The sequence below is a fragment of the Lissotriton vulgaris genome, chromosome 5 (assembly GCF_964263255.1).
Source record: "Lissotriton vulgaris chromosome 5, aLisVul1.2, whole genome shotgun sequence".
NCBI classification, from domain to species: Eukaryota; Metazoa; Chordata; class Amphibia; order Caudata; family Salamandridae; genus Lissotriton; species Lissotriton vulgaris.
The window spans coordinates 2,020,091,349-2,020,111,492 of record NC_141693.1 but is presented as its reverse complement, the minus strand read 5'-3'; the positions used below and the strand labels follow the sequence as shown (position 1 = coordinate 2,020,111,492).

Here is a 20,144-nt window from a genome sequence, read left to right as displayed (position 1 = left end):
CTCCACCCAGCAGGAGGGTTCCCGACAGAAAATGGGCCAAGGAGCCAGACAACCCGGAGAGGAAGGCGAGCTGGTCCACGTTAGGCGCATAAACGCAACAAATATTCAGTGCCCTACCCCCCAATGTGCCAGAGATAGCCACGTAGCGACCCTCCGGATCCACCACCGATTTGGAAACCTGCAGGGGAATCCCACCCCTTATTCATATCAGCACCCCTCTCGCGTAAGCTGAGTATGCAGTGTAGTAAACCTGCCCTCTCCATCTACGCTGTAGCGCCGCCCCTTCCGCCTTAGTGAGGTGTGTCTCCTGTAGCAACGCTATTTGCACCCCTCTACGCACCAGATAACCGTGAATTTTGTGTCGTCTGGACACAGTGTGAAGTCCCCGCACATTCCAAGTGACGCATTTTACATTTGTGATCTCAACCATTGTCCCAAATTGCCGCTCCCAGGCTCTCCCAACAACGCTCAGACATGGAAAAGTCAATGTTCAATTCAACACCAATGGCGGCCATCCCCCCCAACATCAACCAAACATCCCTTTGAAACAAACCCCCTCCCATCCACCCCAAAATAGGACCCAAATAGCGCCATCTAGTTCCCATCCAAACCGTACCCTCAGAAAACCCCAGTCCCCCGACTAATCCTGCGGTAGCCACCGCAGGTATGCCTTAAGGGCCGAGTGCGGGCCGGGCGCCAGCAATGGGCCACCGAGTCTCGGACTACCGAGACTAGACAGAGCACCAAATCATAGGTATCAGGTAGAGCAAGGCCCCCCTACCCCATCGGTGATTCATAGTCCAGTAGCAAGTCTTGCAACCTCCACACCTCCCGCGATAGACCCCTGCCCAAATGGAATCAGCTCACCCGAGTTCATCCCTGCCCATCCAGCATGCCCTCAGCCGAGTCCGGAGTAACCACTGGCAAGTGAACACTATCAGTCTCCGAGTCCTCCGCGTCCGAGTGAGCCCCCTCTCCGCCCGGTTCCGATTCTTCGACGATGGGGCCGCCCTGGGAGCCAGATAGGTTGGAAACCATTTCCAATACTCCTCGCCGTTCAGCCATAGTCTCTACCGTCGAGGGTTTGCCCGATTTACCGCGGCGGCTCCGAAGTCTCTTGGATCGCCGCTGTTGTCAGGGTTCCGAAGTCGACTGGAATGAGGATCCGAAGCCATCTTTGCCAGCCCTATACAGCTCAAGCCAAGTGCAGACGTCTTCCGGGGTATCAAAAAACTGGTTCTTATCGTCAAGGATGATGCGGAGTCTCGCAGGAAAGAGGAGAGAGTATTGTATACCCTCGTTCCGCAGTTCACGTTTGACCGCTAGGAAGGAGGTCCGTTTTCGTTGGGTCTCATAGGTATAGTCCGGAAAAATGTTCACTTGGCTGTTCTCCACTTCTTGGTAAGGGCCATTCTGTCTGGCGGCATTGAGGAGCAGATCCCTGTCTCGAAAATGCAATAAGCGTGCCACCACCGGGCGCGGGGAGCGGCCTTGTTGTGGCGGTCTTGCCGGCACTCTGTGTGCACGCTCCAGAGTATAGAAGGAGGACAGACCCTCCGGCGCCACCACAGTTCGGAGCCAAGCTTCTAGATAGGCCACCATGTCACCATTATCGATTTTTTTCCGGTAGGCCCACTACGCGAATATTATTCCTCCTGTTACGCCCTTCAGCGTCCTCTGCCCGTCTTTCCAAGTCACTGATTCGGGACAGGGCATCCTTTATCGTAGCAGCCATAGTCTTCTGCGCCGGCTCCAGGATCTTCACCGAGCTCTCTACCTCTTTGACTCTGTCCGAGAGCTTACCATGGTCCGCCCTGAGGAGGCCCAGACTCGTCGCAAACTGGGCGATGTCTTGTTGTAGGGCAGATCGCGTATTTGCGATCGCCTCCAGGACCCGGTCGAATTGTTGCTGTAGGTGAGGGCCTCCAGAACTCTCCAGGTCACCTCGATTGTCCTTATCCGGCGCCTCCGTGTCCGAGGTGGCCGGGGTGGTTCCTTTAGGTCCCCTTGGTTTTCCTATGGCGGACGTACCCCGCAGAATAAAGCTCGGCATGCTATCCACCAATTATGGGCGTCGACTGTTGTATGCGGTGAAGAGGGCCTTCGATCGTCTTCGACGTGGTGGCGCCAAGTCCTGCCACCACTCTGATCTCTCGGGATGAACCACCGCTGAGTCCCTGGAGGCCACCAAGGGGGAAGTGGATCAGCGCCAATCGGCGTGGGCCCGTCGGGCCAAGGGAGACCTCGGGTTGCAGTCACCAATGCGGCTGGGATTCCCGCAGGGCCAAGTCGTAGTGTCGCCTATAAAGTTCCCTGGGACCAGGCGAAAAAAGGATACAGCCGATCGTCTCGGGTGGCTCTGCTTTTCTGGCCAAGGCCTCCGGCCGCCGGGGACCAACCGGCGCCGAGAAAAAAAACGACTATCAATCAGTCCAGGGATGTCTACGGTGTCCGGACACTCTCAGTCCGCCAGGTGGATGGTCGCCTTTCGGACAGATGAGACGTGGATAAAGCACAAGCTGAGCTGGCAGACTTTTCCGGGCTGAGGGTCTCGGCAGGTCTATCGAGAGGGTCCGGGCGCCATCTTGAGCTCCGCTCCGCTTCCTCCGCAACTTCGCATTTCGACCAGAACAGTCGATTTTCTAGTTCACTCAGGCGCCTCACCAAGTCGGCCTCAACTTGATCTTCGATTTGTGGGGGTCGGGGCGCCCCAAAACCCTCGGAATTCAGGATAAATGCGGGCTCAGTCTCGGAGCCGAGCTCTCAGGCGACCATCGGCGTCCAAGCCACGCCCCTGAACAGTCTTCTTTCTCATGCATAAGAAATGTACTGCTACAATCGTAATACTGGTTATAAAGTACAGAGTATATAATACGATAAGTATTATAAAGTAGTACTGAAATAGCATGATATGGTTTCTAAGCCATAAAGCACCTAAAATACATATAATACATACAGTGATAAAATAATGACTAAAAGTACTCAACTGGTGCTTCTAAAATACGCCTACCCCGGTGTACCTAACGTTAGTCTAGTACAAGGGAAGAAGTAAGTGAGGAATAGCTTAAGTTTAGTATTTCTCTGCCAAGAATCTATCCAAGAATTCTCTTAAGTGGCTAATCCGCTCCGTACCTTGGTTTAGAATGAAGGAGGTCTTGTATCTCTCTCTGGACTCTAATTCCCCGCAAGGGTAGCCTGGAAACACGAGCGGAATTTCTCGGCAGGAGAAAAGACAGAGTCTCTCAGTGCGTCTGCTGGAGGGTCGGCTTCCTTCGGTACTTGCTTCTGCAGGGTGTCTGGCAAGTAGATAGTCAATCTGCTCCAAACCACTGTGTGTTTGTCTGCGCAAATATAGGCATATTTATACTTTGAAGGTGCCGAGTTTGACGTATGATTGGACTTAATAACGTCATCAAAGACTCAGTTCTTCGAAAACTCCATGATTTACTAGATAAATTAGTATTCAGGCAAGGGGAAGTCCCTAGCTGCTGAAGGCAGGTTTCTCTAAGAAATCGTTGTTCATTCTTGGAACTTAGTGGAAGTAGCTATACCGTATTTGGTCTGCATAGGCTCGGTCTAAATATGGTAATGATTTCTATGCTTATATAAGGATCGGGTAATTGATACCTATATAAGGTCATGAATCGGAAAAATTACACTAGGGTCCTAGATTAATTTACAACAATCTACTGGACCTTAACTCAGGCAATCCCAGACATTGTTTACCCTTTGGTAACCGAGACTCTTCCTTTCAGGCTTCAGCTCCAATGCAGTGCGACACCTGACTTGTTGCACTCACCTTCGCCTTCTAGCAAGGCCAGTTAGACCTCCTGCCGCACATGGGCCTTTTGATTTCAGTCACCGCAACACTACTCTCACTAATCTTCTTTCCCACCCTTTGAGCCTAGGCACTATCATCCTCTATTCCTATGCACTCCTGTCTTGGCAGAGTGCATCATGAAGCTAGGCCTTCTCCCTACTTCTGTCCCTTGATGGCTCATCCCCTCATACTATCATTCTCTGGCACTGCCTTTCTTCAGACCCTGTTGTCTCCTAGTCATGATTTTTACACTCCACCGTTTATTTATTTTAACTTTTGTTTAAACATCACTTGTTTAAAATTTGTAACTTGGTTCTGATGATGGCCGGAAAGCAAGATAGACCGAAACGCAGTTGACCTTGAAGCGCAATTCAAGGCACCGCCATCTTGATCCCAAAATACCTATTTTGTCTACTAATGTATCAAATGTATGGGTTCCAATGCGAGTTCACTGTATAGATTATTGTCTTTTTCTGTGCTGTTCCCTGCTGAAGTAAGTAAGTTTATTGCTTCGTTAGTTAAAACCATAACAATATTACATAGATCAGGTCGTTATTAAAACGAACGTTTAAAAACATTTAAAGAATACCAGTGTAAAATTAGCGCGCAGTGTTTTAAAAACAACGGATGTAAATTAATTCAGGTCTTAAAAACATTCTGATGTGCAGGTCTGATTTGCATAAGACGTTCTTCTAATCTTCTCGATTTTGTTAATTCTGTATATTGAAAAATACAATTAAAATGCATTGATTTTAAAAGGCTATGTGTCCGATATCAGACTGGTTATTTGCATTCAGATCCGGTGTTATTTTAAAATGTTTGGTTTCTGTGTCCCTTATCTACATGACTGACCAGTCAGTGCCTCTATATGTTTGTTGCTGGGTATGTATGTTGACAGACTGCGCATTCTCCTTGCAGTGATGACGAGTAGTGGTGGTATTGGCTTTTTTCACTTAGGTAAAAAACCTTGTTAAATGGCCTTAGCTTTCACAACTTGATCATGTTCTCAGAGGAACTTTATCAGTTTGCAATTCATTTGGGGGTCAGATGGAGCCTGCAGGTTCTTATTCCTCTGTCCAGAAATGCTCTCCTTAATAAAGTGACTTGTGCTGATTGTGATTTCTGCATTTACATATCGGATGAATAAGATCTTCTTTTGAGTCCATATTTTTCCAATGTGGAGCATCTGCAAGTGAGGGATACCATGCCGTATGAAGGAAGGTGGCTGGACTCAAACCGCAACGCCAGCAGCCTCCATCAGTCCTAGTCCCATGTGATGCAGACCTATGGGGGTTTTGTAATAACGATGGAGGATCTTAAAGTGTATGAGAGTGGGTTTGTAGTTCGGGGACAGCTCGTGAGCTGGCGGCAGCCGCACCACCACTGGTCTTCGGTGAATGGGTCCTGGAGTTCGTGATTCCACGCCTGAAGTGCCCACGGCTGTGTTAGAGGCGCCGTGTTTTGCATATGTGTGCACAAGCGTGTGACAAGTTTCTGGGGCGAAGGCGACCTCAACAAGTTTTCCAAAGCTGCCATGGAAGCTTTCATGTAAAGACCGGCAGGCAGCCCAGATCCTCCCCCGTCTGCGGTCGGTGGAGGGCAGAAAGAACCGCTGGAGTAGAGGTCAGCAAAGGTACGGAGATTTAATTTTTGTGCCACAGTCCCACCAATGCTATCCCCGATATGGGGCAGTAGAGGGTTGTGTGCTAGTGGTATAGATGGGGCATATAATACGGTAACACCCGCTCTCTTCCGCCATTCTTTGCACGCCCAGTGTATGCCGTCCCCAGAGCCAAAGTAGGGTTGATACTGGGCCACCCGCAGTGGGACAGGCGCTGCGCTGCGGCGTCGGTCTCAACGGCCACCACTGCGAATGAAAAGGGGTCGGATGTACCAACAGAGGAGGAAGGGGCCTGTGCATATCCGGGGCACCCAGTACTCCCTGACAACTGTGAGCAAAAGTGAGTGCGGCTGCACGCCGTGTCATGTCATTTTTCTGCTCATGATGAGATCGTTTATTAGGTCTCGGCTAGAAGCGAGCGAAGCTCGCTCTCGCCAGAGACCTTATTGTTAGCGACTCAGCTTCCCAGGAGGACAGTCCTGGCCGCGCGCAAGGCGATTTGCACCGGCCACGCGCACGCGAACGCGCTGTCCTCCTCGGAAGCTGAGACGCTAGCTATACCTCTCTAGGTTCATGCTTCGCTGGATTGATTGAAAAGGCAGCCTTTGTCCTAATACACTGCACACCCTCGCTTGTTGCGTGGGTGTCTAGATTCGGGATGTATTTCTTTTTTTCTTGTCTGTCTGGCTCGAGCTCAGCATCATGGTGAAGATTTCACGATCATGTCTAATATATTACATGTGCATGGCGAACGTCTGGTTAACGTTTACATTTACTTTTTTTTCCGTGACCTACGTGATTTAGTTAAGCAGAAAAAAGACGTGTCATGATTGTAACTGGAAAAAAAATATTCCTTTGGCGGGTGAACGTTTTGTGGGCTGTGATGGAAAAGTGATCAGATAAACTCGGGGAAACCCAGCAATGCACGCGAAGTACGATGACAGCTGCGCCGTTTGCACGTAGCTGAGATGAGTGGAATTGTTTAGCCTGTGTGTCACATCCGTTTTATATAGTGATTAGGCTAATCTCATTTATAGGTTTTTCATGTCAGTAATGTTGTACTTGTATTGTACTTCATATCAGCAGGCCATTTCCTTATCGATTAGTTCAACCTTAAAGCACTTGTGGTTTTCCCATCGTTAATTTAAGGCGTGTGATGTAAATGAATGCCAAATTCTAAATGACAGGACATTTTCCCCATTAGTCATCATGTGCAGCTCAATGTAGGCTTCGGTCTTAACTTCTTACATTTGTATACCCATCAGTTGTCTAAATTACTGATTTATGGCCAATTCCAATTAACCCTGCAAACTAGATCGGCCTGGGAGTACATCGAGTTAGTCTGTTGACAACATATTTATTAGTAGTGAGTAGTGAGTGCAGAGTAGTGAGTGCAGAGTGCAGAGTAGTGAGTGCAGAGTGCAGAGTAGTGAGTGCAGAGTGCAGAGTAGTGAGTGCAGAGTTCAGAGTAGTGAGTGCAGAGTAGTGAGTAGTGAGTGCAGAGTAGTGAGTGCAGAGTAGTGAGTGCAGAGTAGTGAGTGCAGAGTAGTGAGTGCAGAGTAGTGAGTGCAGAGTGCAGAGTAGTGAGTGCAGATTAGTGAGTAGTGAGTGCAGAGTAGTGAGTAGTGAGTGCAGAGTAGTTGTTGCGTGCTTATCTAGGTTCCTGATCGATACTGTGACCTTATGCCCCTATTCGGCTATAAATCCATTTATTCCCTATATTGGCATAACCGTTCAAGTGCGATTTTCTGAAAAGTCATCTCTGGCCTCACACGAACAGAGCCACATTCCAGCATGACTCTCTGCTACTTCCTTTGCGACCAATTAGTGCAATGACAGAGCAGCAGTCACTATCTGATATTCCTAGATAACACTCCGAGTTCTTCAACAAGATAAAAACTTAGCAAACCTGGAAATCCCCGCTTGCTATGTTTTGATTAGTAATGGAACTCTAATGAGCAACTGATAACTGTCACTTCCTAGTGACATCTTTAATTGACGTCTTATGTCCAGCAAACTTGCGTCAAACCCGGCACCTGTCAGGTATAAATATTACCAACGTTGCCTTAAGCAATGTGAGTTCGTTGCCTGTTGCTGATGCCAGCTGCCTGCATGACCCTGTGTTGGTAAAAACCAGCACTCTGTCGCTGCAGCCTGCTATCCTGTGGTGGTGAAGCTGCTGATTACCATTATCGCCGCTAAAGCGCGACCTATGGTGCAGTACGCTTAAGGAGCTGAACAGCCGTCCTCTGCGAAGACATCCAGCAGATTCCAGCTGCCCGCGGACGCTGTCACCCCTCCTTCCTCGACGCGCTGAAGAGAGCGGCTGCCTTTCTCGTGCAGAGAAATCCAGTCCCGGCGCTTCCGGTTTACCCTCGCGGGTGACTGGGATATCGAGAGAGACCCCTGAAGGAGATACCAATCCTCCATCATTCTATTCAGAGGTATGGTGTTGACTAAACCCTTAGACGAGAATTCTTGAAACAAACCTTGGCAAAACCAACTTAACTTAAAGCTACTTACTTACTCCCCTTTTCACGTGTTAGGCTTAGGTCAGGCACACTGGGGTAGGCTTAGTTAGAAGCACCAGTTGAGTATGTTAGCCTAATGTATATATGACTGTATATATGTTTTATTACTTTTAAACCATTGTATGGCTAAGAAACCATATCAATGCTTTTACAGTTCTATTTCGCAATACTTATCTTACTGTACGTACTTTTTATAATAAGTTATTGCAATTGTGGCAATACATTTCTCTTGTACGAGAAGAAAGACTGTTCAATAAATATTAACCCTTTATTGATAAACGCCCGTCTCTCTATTCTCTACATACCGTGAAAGTAAACTGCACTAGACTGACTGAGTGAAATCTGTGTCTATTGTTTCACACGACCCTAGAGATCGACTCTTGATCTGAGGAGCAAAGTTGTCATGTTGCACGGTTGTTGGAAAACTGAATCCCTTCTTGTCTGTGCCAAGGAAGCTGATCACCTCCTATGCAGAGAAGAAAGTTTCCAGTGACCTCTGAGCTAGTTGGTAACACAACCCAATTAAGTTTAGCATAGTCAGTGGAGGCCTGGAATATAAGCAGTTCCACGTCGATACTACTGTTTATGTTATTCCAATGCGCAGGGCCTAGTGGGAAACTAGGAACTACACTACATAGTGAGTAGTGAGTGCAGAGTAGTGAGTGCAGAGTGCAGAGTAGTGAGTGCAGAGTAGTGAGTGCAGAGTAGTGAGTGCAGAGTAGTGAGTGCAGAGTAGTGAGTAGTGAGTGCAGAGTAGTGAGTAGTGAGTGCAGAGTAGTGAGTAGTGAGTGCAGAGTAGTGAGTGCAGAGTAGTGAGTAGTGAGTGCAGAGTAGTGAGTGCAGAGTAGTGAGTGCAGAGTGCAGAGTAGTGAGTGCAGAGTAGTGAGTGCAGAGTAGTGAGTGCAGAGTAGTGAGTGCAGAGTAGTGAGTGCAGAGTGCAGAGTAGTGAGTAGTGAGTGCAGAGTAGTGAGTAGTGAGTGCAGAGTAGTGAGTAGTGAGTGCAGAGTAGTGAGTGCAGAGTAGTGAGTGCAGAGTAGTGAGTGCAGAGTAGTGCGTGCAGAGTAGTGAGTGCAGAGTAGTGAGTGCAGAGTAGTGAGTGCAGAGTGGTGAGTGCAGAGTGCAGAGTAGTGAGTGCAGAGTAGTGAGTAGTGAGTGTGAGTAGTGAGTGCAGAGTGCAGAGTAGTGAGTGCAGAGTAGTGAGTGCAGAGTAGTGAGTGCAGAGTAGTGAGTGCAGAGTAGTGAGTGCAGAGTAGTGAGTGCAGAGTAGTGAGTGCAGAGTAGTGAGTGCAGAGTAGTGAGTGCAGAGTAGTGAGTGTAGAGTAGTGAGTGCAGAGTGCAGAGTGCAGAGTAGTGAGTGCAGAGTAGTGAGTAGTGAGTGCAGAGTAGTGAGTGCAGAGTAGTGAGTGCAGAGTAGTGAGTGCAGAGTAGTGAGTGCAGAGTAGTGAGTGCAGAGTAGTGAGTGCAGAGTAGTGAGTGCAGAGTAGTGAGTGCAGAGTAGTGAGTGCAGAGTAGTGAGTGCAGAGTGCAGAGTAGTGAGTAGTGAGTGTGAGTAGTGAGTGCAGAGTGCAGAGTAGTGAGTGCAGAGTAGTGAGTGCAGAGTAGTGAGTAGTGAGTAGTGAGTAGTGAGTAGTGAGTAGTGAGTAGTGAGTAGTGAGTAGTGAGTAGTGAGTAGTGAGTAGTGAGTAGTGAGTAGTGAGTGCAGAGTAGTGAGTGCAGAGTGCAGAGTAGTGAGTGCAGAGTAGTGAGTGCAGAGTGCAGAGTAGTGAGTGCAGAGTAGTGAGTGCAGAGTGCAGAGTAGTGAGTGCAGAGTAGTGAGTGCAGAGTGCAGAGTAGTGAGTGCAGAGTGCAGAGTAGTGAGTGCAGAGTAGTGAGTAGTGAGTGCAGAGTAGTGAGTGCAGAGTAGTGAGTGCAGAGTAGTGAGTGCAGAGTAGTGAGTGCAGAGTAGTGAGTGCAGAGTAGTGAGTGCAGAGTAGTGAGTGCAGAGTAGTGAGTGCAGAGTAGTGAGTGCAGAGTAGTGAGTGCAGAGTAGTGAGTGCAGAGTAGTGAGTGCAGAGTAGTGAGTGCAGAGTAGTGAGTGCAGAGTAGTGAGTGCAGAGTAGTGAGTGCAGAGTAGTGAGTGCAGAGTAGTGAGTAGTGAGTGCAGAGTAGTGAGTAGTGAGTGTGAGTAGTGAGTGTGAGTAGTGAGTTGTGAGTAGTGAGTGTGAGTAGTGAGTGCAGAGTAGTGAGTGCAGAGTAGTGAGTGCAGAGTAGTGAGTGCAGAGTAGTGAGTGCAGAGTGCAGAGTAGTGAGTGCAGAGTGCAGAGTAGTGAGTGCAGAGTGCAGAGTAGTGAGTGCAGAGTGCAGAGTAGTGAGTGCAGAGTGCAGAGTAGTGAGTGCAGAGTGCAGAGTAGTGAGTGCAGAGTAGTGAGTGCAGAGTAGTGAGTGCAGAGTAGTGAGTGCAGAGTAGTGAGTGCAGAGTGCAGAGCAGTGAGTAGTGAGTGCAGAGTGCAGAGCAGTGAGTAGTGAGTGCAGAGTGCAGAGCAGTGAGTAGTGAGTGCAGAGTGCAGAGCAGTGAGTAGTGAGTGCAGAGTGCAGAGCAGTGAGTAGTGAGTGCAGAGTAGTGAGTAGTGAGTGCAGAGTGCAGAGTAGTGAGTGCAGAGTAGTGAGTGCAGAGTAGTGAGTGCAGAGTAGTGAGTGCAGAGTAGTGAGTGCAGAGTAGTGAGTGCAGAGTAGTGAGTGCAGAGTAGTGAGTGCAGAGTAGTGAGTGCAGAGTAGTGAGTGCAGAGTAGTGAGTGCAGAGTAGTGAGTGCAGAGTAGTGAGTGCAGAGTAGTGAGTGCAGAGTAGTGAGTGCAGAGTAGTGAGTGCAGAGTAGTGAGTGCAGAGTAGTGAGTGCAGAGTAGTGAGTGCAGAGTAGTGAGTGCAGAGTAGTGAGTGCAGAGTAGTGAGTGCAGAGTAGTGAGTGCAGAGTAGTGAGTGCAGAGTAGTGAGTGCAGAGTAGTGAGTGCAGAGTAGTGAGTGCAGAGTAGTGAGTGCAGAGTAGTGAGTGCAGAGTAGTGAGTGCAGAGTAGTGAGTGCAGAGTAGTGAGTGCAGAGTAGTGAGTAGTGAGTGCAGAGTAGTGAGTGCAGAGTAGTGAGTGCAGAGTAGTGAGTGCAGAGTAGTGAGTGCAGAGTAGTGAGTGCAGAGTAGTGAGTGCAGAGTAGTGAGTGCAGAGTAGTGAGTGCAGAGTAGTGAGTGCAGAGTAGTGAGTGCAGAGTAGTGAGTGCAGAGTAGTGAGTGCAGAGTAGTGAGTGCAGAGTAGTGAGTGCAGAGTAGTGAGTGCAGAGTAGTGAGTGCAGAGTAGTGAGTGCAGAGTAGTGAGTGCAGAGTAGTGAGTGCAGAGTAGTGAGTAGTGAGTGCAGAGTAGTGAGTGCAGAGTAGTGAGTAGTGAGTGCAGAGTAGTGAGTAGTGAGTGCAGAGTAGTGAGTGCAGAGTAGTGAGTGCAGAGTAGTGAGTGCAGAGTAGTGAGTGCAGAGTAGTGAGTGCAGAGTAGTGAGTGCAGAGTAGTGAGTGCAGAGTAGTGAGTGCAGAGTAGTGAGTGCAGAGTAGTGAGTGCAGAGTAGTGAGTGCAGAGTAGTGAGTGCAGAGTAGTGAGTGCAGAGTAGTGAGTGCAGAGTAGTGAGTGCAGAGTGCAGAGTAGTGAGTGCAGAGTGCAGAGTAGTGAGTGCAGAGTGCAGAGTAGTGAGTGCAGAGTGCAGAGTAGTGAGTGCAGAGTGCAGAGTAGTGAGTGCAGAGTGCAGAGTAGTGAGTGCAGAGTGCAGAGTAGTGAGTGCAGAGTAGTGAGTGCAGAGTAGTGAGTGCAGAGTAGTGAGTGCAGAGTAGTGAGTGCAGAGTAGTGAGTGCAGAGTGCAGAGTAGTGAGTGCAGAGTGCAGAGTAGTGAGTGCAGAGTGCAGAGTAGTGAGTGCAGAGTGCAGAGTAGTGAGTGCAGAGTGCAGAGTAGTGAGTGCAGAGTGCAGAGTAGTGAGTGCAGAGTGCAGAGTAGTGAGTGCAGAGTGCAGAGTAGTGAGTGCAGAGTGCAGAGTAGTGAGTGCAGAGTAGTGAGTGCAGAGTAGTGAGTGCAGAGTGCAGAGCAGTGAGTAGTGAGTGCAGAGTGCAGAGCAGTGAGTAGTGAGTGCAGAGTAGTGAGTGCAGAGTGCAGAGCAGTGAGTAGTGAGTGCAGAGTGCAGAGCAGTGAGTAGTGAGTGCAGAGTGCAGAGCAGTGAGTAGTGAGTGCAGAGTGCAGAGCAGTGAGTAGTGAGTGCAGAGTAGTGAGTAGTGAGTGCAGAGTGCAGAGTAGTGAGTAGTGAGTGCAGAGTGCAGAGTAGTGAGTAGTGAGTGCAGAGTGCAGAGCAGTGAGTGCAGGTGCAGAGTGGTGTGTGCTGTTGAGTGCAGAGTGCTGTGTATTGGCAATGTAAATGACAATGCCATTTATTTATGATTTAAAGAAAAAAAAAGAAATGTCATGAGCAATGCCAATTGCTCTACCTTTAATGATGCCGAGACCATTGCATTGCAAATGCTTGTTATCTATATAATAACCCAGGTACTTATAGCTAGATACATACTCCAAAGCCAGATGTTGTGGTGTGGGGACAACCGATTGTTAATAAACATTATTTATGTTGAGTTTCATTAATAATCTGGTCAGACCAACCTTGGTTATACTTAAGACGATGTCCCCTTCATAGGTGAGGTCTGAAAGTGGCAGCTGGCCTAAGTACGGTGAGTGGGGATTGGTTCTGATATGAATAGGATGAAGAGGTGCGAGCCAACACGCATCCCTATTTCAGGTCCATGCTCGAGACTCTGGAGCAGTCTCCAAGTTTTACTCTGACCCACGTGTCTGTATGAGGTAGAATTAAACGCCTTCAAATGATTGTATGAAGTAGAATTAAACCCCTTCAAATGATTGTATGAAGTAGAATTAAACCCCTTCAAATGATTGTATGAAGTAGAATTAAACCCCTTAAAATGATTTCGGGTATTTTCCAGGCTTTTAGTTTGGCCCACAAGAGTTTCCGGTCCACACTGTCCATCAATGAACCAGAGATGCAAATCCTTTTTCTTTTTCTTGCATTTCTCTGCTATTCGCGAGATTGCTAAGATGTTTGAGATGGTTCCAATCCCCTTTCTGAAGCCTCTTTGGATTTCTTTGGGATCAAGTTGAGTTCTCCTGACCAGTTGACCAGTTCTTTGAGGATCAAAGAGGCAACATATTTAGATTCTGCATCCAGTCGTGCAATCCGCATGTCATTTGAAGGGTTCGTTGAATCTCCTCTTATCAGTTATCAGTGTGATAATTGATCCTTGCCAACTGTCAGGACTCAACTTCAGCATACAGCTTCCAATGCCCCAATATTCAGACTAGTGTTTAAAGGTAGCTTACGGGATGCCATTGGGTCCTGTAGTTCCGTCACCTTTACCTTTTGTTTATTTTGTGTGTTGTGTCCCCTCGTAGGGCTATTGTCTATTTCATGCCCTTCATAAGTGGTTGACCATCACCTGCTTCGAGTAGGTGTTCCTCACTTGAGGGTCTGTTCCCTGCTGTATATTCCCCTTCACTTGTCACGTACGCCGTACACCTTCGTCACAAGCACTTGCCAACAATTTTTTACGGGTTACATGACATTTAATGTAACATAGTGCTTTTGTTTTGATCTGTTAACCAAATATATGAAATTTTTTTTTTGCATTCAATGCTTTCTGACTTCTTGTCTCCCTCCACCTTCGATTTTAAATGTCCCTTTTCTTGCAGCATGCTATGTGCATCATCTTCTATCATTCTCAACCACACTTTACCTGTTGAGACATTGTTGTATGTTTTATACGATCCACCCTGGTCTAAACTGGGTTTATGGGTATCCTCCTGTAGGGTGTTTCTACTTATGGCACTGATGGTGGCCTGGCGCTGTGACACAGGGTTGATCCTGAGACTGTTGTAGCATGACTACTGCTGTGGTATAGTCCAGGTGCCATAATGCTGCTTCCTTTTCTCTCGTAGACTCTTCCCTGGAGGATGGGACCTCACTCCCTGCGAGTCACACTTTCATTGTCCCCAAGAAGGAAATCCATATGGTTCCGGATATGGCGAAGTGGAAGCGCTCCCAGGTAGGATGATCAGATGCAGGCCTGATGTACTTCAGTGGGATTCCTTTTTTATCGCATGACATAACGCTGAACAGGTGCTGTTGCACATTGATAGCACTGTAAAATCAAAAAAGAAAATATACAAACAATAGTTCAAATGTGAATTCTTTGTTGTGTGTTAATGTATTATCAATTAAGTGTTGTTTTTCCAACAGCAAAGAAAGCTGTGTTGCACTCACTTATTAAGAATTCTGCCAAAGGGAAGCACCCCTCCTGAAAACAGCTGTTTTGCCTTCTTGAGCATATCTAGGTAGCCCTACTTGTTCATCAAGGAATCTTCTTTAATATTCAGCTACAGGGAATATTTCTACACACATGTGGAATTCTGGATTACTTGCAAGAGACGGCATCCTTTTATTTCTATGTTGCAGTAGAAGCACCCTCCGGCACATATCTTTGCCGATAATAAGAACATTTGTTGTTTGTAGATAAAAGACAAACAAAGAAGATGCAACGTTCAGCTTGTGTTGTTCATGCAGAATGGTAAAAAGGGGGAATCTAAAACTGACCAGCGATGCGGCACCACTTCCTACTGCTCCTGCATATCCATTTCCCAGTGAGGCTAATAAACTGGTCTACCTTTTAGCGATACAAAGTACCTACTGCTACTTTAAGACGGCCATTATTCTCTTAGAGACTAGTTATTTTTCTATTTTGTCAGGATGTACCCTCAGCTGATTGCTGTGCTTTACAATTTTTTACGACGAAGGTTTTTTTTATTTTTACTATAATATTTTTTTTAATCTTTACTGAGTTGCAGGATGCTTTTCATTTGAGCTGTTCTAAGAAAAATGTCTGTTGTGTTATGCCAAGAAATATGAGGAGGGCTGGCACGTGTTTTGAATTGTGTGATGGCTCGTCAACCGTTCCACACAGGAAAGTGAATTTTGCTAGGGTGTATCTAGGAGAGTGCCGAAGGATAGAATTCATCTGGTTGAATAGATAAAAATTAAAATTCAAAAAAAGACCTCACTGTATATAAATTGAACAGTGATTCTGTCACAAATGCCTGCAGTATATACCCCACATGGAGGGAGTAGGTAGCAAACATATACTCCCATGGTAGTCTCATTCTTAACAGAAAATAAGTAAATCGGATAGAATACAACCAACTTGTAATTTCGTTTGTGGAAATGTAGTCGCTCACATTAGTTATATTCACTATGAAAGTTATAGAACATTATAGAGTGCTCCTTGCATATAGCAAAAGTGCGCATGCTAACAGTCCACCTGTGTGTGTGTTTGTGTGTATATATAGTGTTAATCAAATAACTGTTTAGGGTTGTCCATTAACTTGTACATCAGTTTGACTGGGCAGTTTTTTAAAACTCCTTCAGTTAGCAGCCAGCTCAACTAATGGTAGAGAAAATTTTGCATTGACGTTTGGAACCCAGTCTTGAGTGTGATTATTGATCATCTAGTGGGGTCTTCCTCAGGACAACGTATGGAGACATCCTGTGTGATGAGAGGATATAGTTATCTTTACTTTGTGCGTGATCCAAATTAAAAGTATGGATGGAGACCAGGTACTTCAAGTGTGAAGGGGGCCATGTTCGGTCACCACCACCCACAATATACAGCTCCTGTTGGTCTCCTTTCTGATATATACCCTTGTACGTAAATGCAAAAACAACAGTTGATGGACAGAATGCAGAACAATGTCATACATTCACCCCAGTACAGAGATCTGGGCCTAAATCCATCGTTTTTCCTGGACGTCTGTACTGGGGTGAATATATGACATTGTTCTGCATTCTGTCCATCAACTGTTGTTTTTGCATTTGTCACCCCGAGTGGGATGGGTACGCTCAGACGTGAGTCTCATGCTCTCCACACCACTGGAGTCAAGCTATCCTGACTGAAGACGGCTGATAGCCAGACACCAGTCCTAGGATGTTTGATTCCGGTCCAGGAAAGAAATGGCTTGGCAGTTCGGTCTGGACTGTTCCCATGAGGCACGGGGTCAAGGCTGATTTGCATATGGCCATGTCTGAACTGGGGTGGTGTGGAGTGCAAAAAAACGATGGATTTAGGCCCAGATCTCTGTACTGGGGTGAATGTATGACATTGTTCGGCATTCTGTCCATCAACTGTTGTTTTTGCACTTGTACGTAAATAACATACCATAAGCGTACTGGGAAACGGGTATCTCCAAGATGACCCATGTGTGGTACAAAGGACTGTACTGATTCAGGAGCACAGGGCAGCCCCTACTGCTATAAGTCAAAGTGACAAAGAGAACCTATTTTACTAATATCAAATACGTTATTAGCTACATTTTGAATCAAATATTTTGAAGCATTTATCAAACTTTAAATTGATACCAGTGTTTGACGTGCTTGTCCGCCAAGTACATATGATGAAGGGTCCATCAATGTTGAAACGTGTTTATTGAGAAACTCCAGACCAAGGCCATCGATATCACAACATGCTGCAATGTTGAAAGATCAAACAACACACTAACGCAGAAGAAAATGTATTCACTGGAAAAAATAGAAGTTGGTTATCTAGTTTGATACATACATGCTTCTGAAAACTTTAGCACCGAGTTCTGATGTTAGGAGAAAAAAATGCTAAGAAGAAGGAAAAAATCACAACATTCAAATTGTTCAAAGTAATCCAATGCCTTTTCAGCCTAATCTCTTGATCCTTTCACCGAAAGGTGGGAGCAAGAAAGATGCTGATGCTCCTGGAAGGGACAACGAGTTTAATAGTGAAAGCAGATATGAAAAAGATTTTCATGGAGAAGATGAACCTCCTGGTGGCGCTGGGTGCCAGTTTGTGATAATGGGTCAGCTACTTGCTGGTACTTATGCCAGGATGTGCTAGAAGATTTGCCCGATTGATAATATGATTTTTTCCAAATCGATCCTGTCCCAGGGAAAGAGGCTCCTCGCACCACATCTTTACTGCCAGTCTTTAAAACTGCATCACCAGAATTCTGTAGGCAGTCGGTTTCAGTAATCCCAGCACTGTGCAGTCGGACACGCTGACTGTTTCATAGATTCCCATGCTTGAATGATGTACTCCATGTTAATGTAGTAGTATCTCAATGCACCAAACATCATTCGAGACAGTCATAGACTGCTGTATCCAATTCAGATCATTATGTTCCTTGAACTTGTGGAGAGGCTCGAGTTCCAACCCACCTCATGGGACAGACTGTTGCCTGAAGACCTGCAGTAGAACTGGACAGAGAATCATTTCAGCTCAGAACTTGAACATTCTTTTCAATCCATTCTTCCTGAAAGATCTGTTTTTTTCTCTCAAGGTTGGTACATCCTGCCTCTGTTGAGACTGGGAGGCGGAGCCTGCGAATTTGGGTGTATCCATTGCTGAGACACCCTCTAATCTAAATCGCTTTCTAAGCCATGTGAGTGTATGAGGAGAGGAAGAGTTTTTCAGAAGAAACGCTCCCACTTAATCTATTTGTCTGCACTAGTCAGGCATATTTCCAAAGATTGCTCCATCCATGATACTTTACTCACTAAGACCTTCAATGACGGAAGGTTGGATGCTTCGCGACTTTCATGCTGACTCTGCACTCATCATCGAAGGCTAGAAGTGCAAGTTAACTTGTCTGTTGTTAAGAGCCAGTTTCAGGCTTCTCCGCTAAATCATTTGCGACTAGAGAGCCTTAAGCAGTGAAGGAACAGAATATTTTGTTCTTGGATCTCATCTGTTGACATATTTGGTCATCACTCATTATTAGAATAAATGTGGCTACTATAATAAAAACAGCAATCGCCCAGCAGAACCGCACAAGTGACAACAGCCAACCAGAATAGATGAGTTGCGCTTCAACCCTTCAGGTCGTATTGCTCATAAACCCTCACCAGGATTAAAAAAGGAGAGCGCTTTCAATATCACACAAGCAACGTATGATGTGTCATCGCTCTTATCCAAATATTATCTAGTCCATTGAAGTATCCTTGTCCAGTCCATTAATACACAGGAGCCGGTGGCTTCAAGCCTAACATTTATTTATTTTGAAAGTTTTATATAGCGCGAACAAAACCCTTACGGGTATCAGAGCGCTTTACAATAAATGTGTATAGGTATAACAAATCAAAAAAGAATAAACAAAATGATAAGACATGAAGCACAGGACGAACATTATGAGTAAAGTAGAGCGCATTCCAACAAAAGTGTATAGCTATACCATAAACCATAGAAATAAGCAGGACTGTAAGAGGAGAGTCAAGATGCTGAATACATGAACATAGGATCGATGAGACATTGTGGATATTATGGATAAAGCAAGATAATAATAATTGGCCACAAATGATAAAGGGGCAGGTCAGATAGTGTGCAAGACCATGAAGGATCAGGGTAGCACATTGATGATCGAAAGTCACAATGAGTGGAATAAAGCTGCACATATAAAAGTTAAGCATTCGATTGGTAGTTAAGTTAAAGGAATAGGGGTTCTCCCCTGACAAGTTAAGTAATGCTTATGTACGTTTTGCCATAAGAATGCCTTTTACTTGCAGTTTGATGGAAGGGTTTCGTCTAATTTCTGGTGGCAGGGCATTCCATATCCTGGGTGCCATTCCAGAGAAGGAACGATTATACGTTTTTTTCTTCATGAATTTTTGTGGTTTCAGAAGGAAGTTTTCCGCACTTCTTGTTGATCTTGATCCTCCAGAAATTGTGCGTTTTTGTGTGAGATAGCTTGGAGCACTATGATGTAGGGCCTTGTGCGTCATGCAAGCTATTTTCAGGTGAATTCTGGCTTCAAATGGCAGCCAACTTAAAGATTTCAGATCCGGGGAGATGTGGGCCCTTTTTTTCGAGCCAGTGATGAGTCTCGCTGGGCGTTGGTGGAGGCTCAAAGAGGAGCTGTGGAGGTTTTGGGAAGACCGCATAACGAGACACTGCCATAGTCAAGCCTCGGTAGAACTAAGGCCTGCACCGCTAACTTGAAGTCAGTTGGGGGTAGGAAGGGCTTAAGCTTCCTTAGTGTGTTGATCTGAAAGTTTGCTCCTTTCGTTGCATTACTAATATGCTTCTGCATATTGAGGTTACAATCCAGGGTTATACCTAGTGATTTCGCCGAGTCAACAATGGTAGGTTGAACATCTAGTGCTGTTTCAAGATTCCCAGCCCAACCGTCTGTTATCTGCTACTGAGAGATAAAGTTGGTAGGTGAGACCTGCGGCACTTTGTCACTACCACAAATTCCATCAGTGCATCTGCGTTATTATTTAGGTATAATGAGTCGTGTGGGAATCACCTGAAGAATTTGCAGGAGAGGGTTCCTGAGGTGGAAAGAAGCTCCTGCAGGTAGACTGCAAAAGCGAGCAGATAAGGACGCCTCGAAGTGTTTGTAGTAATCTTCTTTCTCTTTGTGTACACCAGTAGCCGCCTTAGGGGAGTAGACTTGTCTAAATATATGCTAACGGGCCATTTCCGGCATTAACGTTCGGCACAGACAATACCTCTGTTTTTTTAGGTCTCGCCTGTCGATGCGCATGCGCATCGAGCTTGCGAGACTATGTGGGCTTAACCACTCTTTAACTAACTTGCAAGGAATCGTGGCGATTCCTTGCAGTGCCCGTGACTTTTAAGCTCAATGCGCATGCGCATTGAGCTTAAAAGCGCGTGCACATCAGTTCCCTCATCCGCACGTCGCATTTCTCCTCCCCCCTCGCCCCCTCCCCTGCCCGCCGTGTCGCATTTCTCCTCTCCCCTTATCTGCCTTCCCTCCTCGAGGTTCTCCGACGCCCCGCACCCTTCACTTTCCGGGCCACTGCTTGTGCTCTCGTCAGTCACTCTCTGCCGGCCTGTGTATGCCATTCTTGTCGGCATGCCTCTGCTCTTTGGTAGCCTCGCTGGGCCCCTCTATGCCCGCTGGACCCCTCTATGCCCGAGCTTCTAGTCCTATAAATGTCAGGGTCTCTCGCTCTCCCTTCCTGCCTCTGCCTACCCCCCTTCCAGTTCCCTCATCCGCACGTCGCATTTCTCCTCCCCCCTCGCCCCCTCCCCTGCCCGCCGTGTCGCATTTCTCCTCCCCCCTCCCCTTATC

The 20,144-nt window shown here is 46.6% G+C and overlaps 1 protein-coding gene across 2 annotated transcripts in view; it reads left to right on the top strand.

Moving 5' to 3' along the window:
* PTPA (protein phosphatase 2 phosphatase activator) overlaps positions 1 to 20,144 on the top strand; it is a 623,109-nt gene that overhangs the window by 66,620 nt on the left and 536,345 nt on the right. For both annotated transcript variants that reach the window (XM_086924847.1, XM_086924848.1), the window contains exon 2: positions 13,971 to 14,077. In XM_086924847.1, the coding sequence (XP_086780973.1) occupies positions 13,971 to 14,077 (107 nt within the window). The remainder of the gene's footprint in view (positions 1 to 13,970; positions 14,078 to 20,144) is intronic.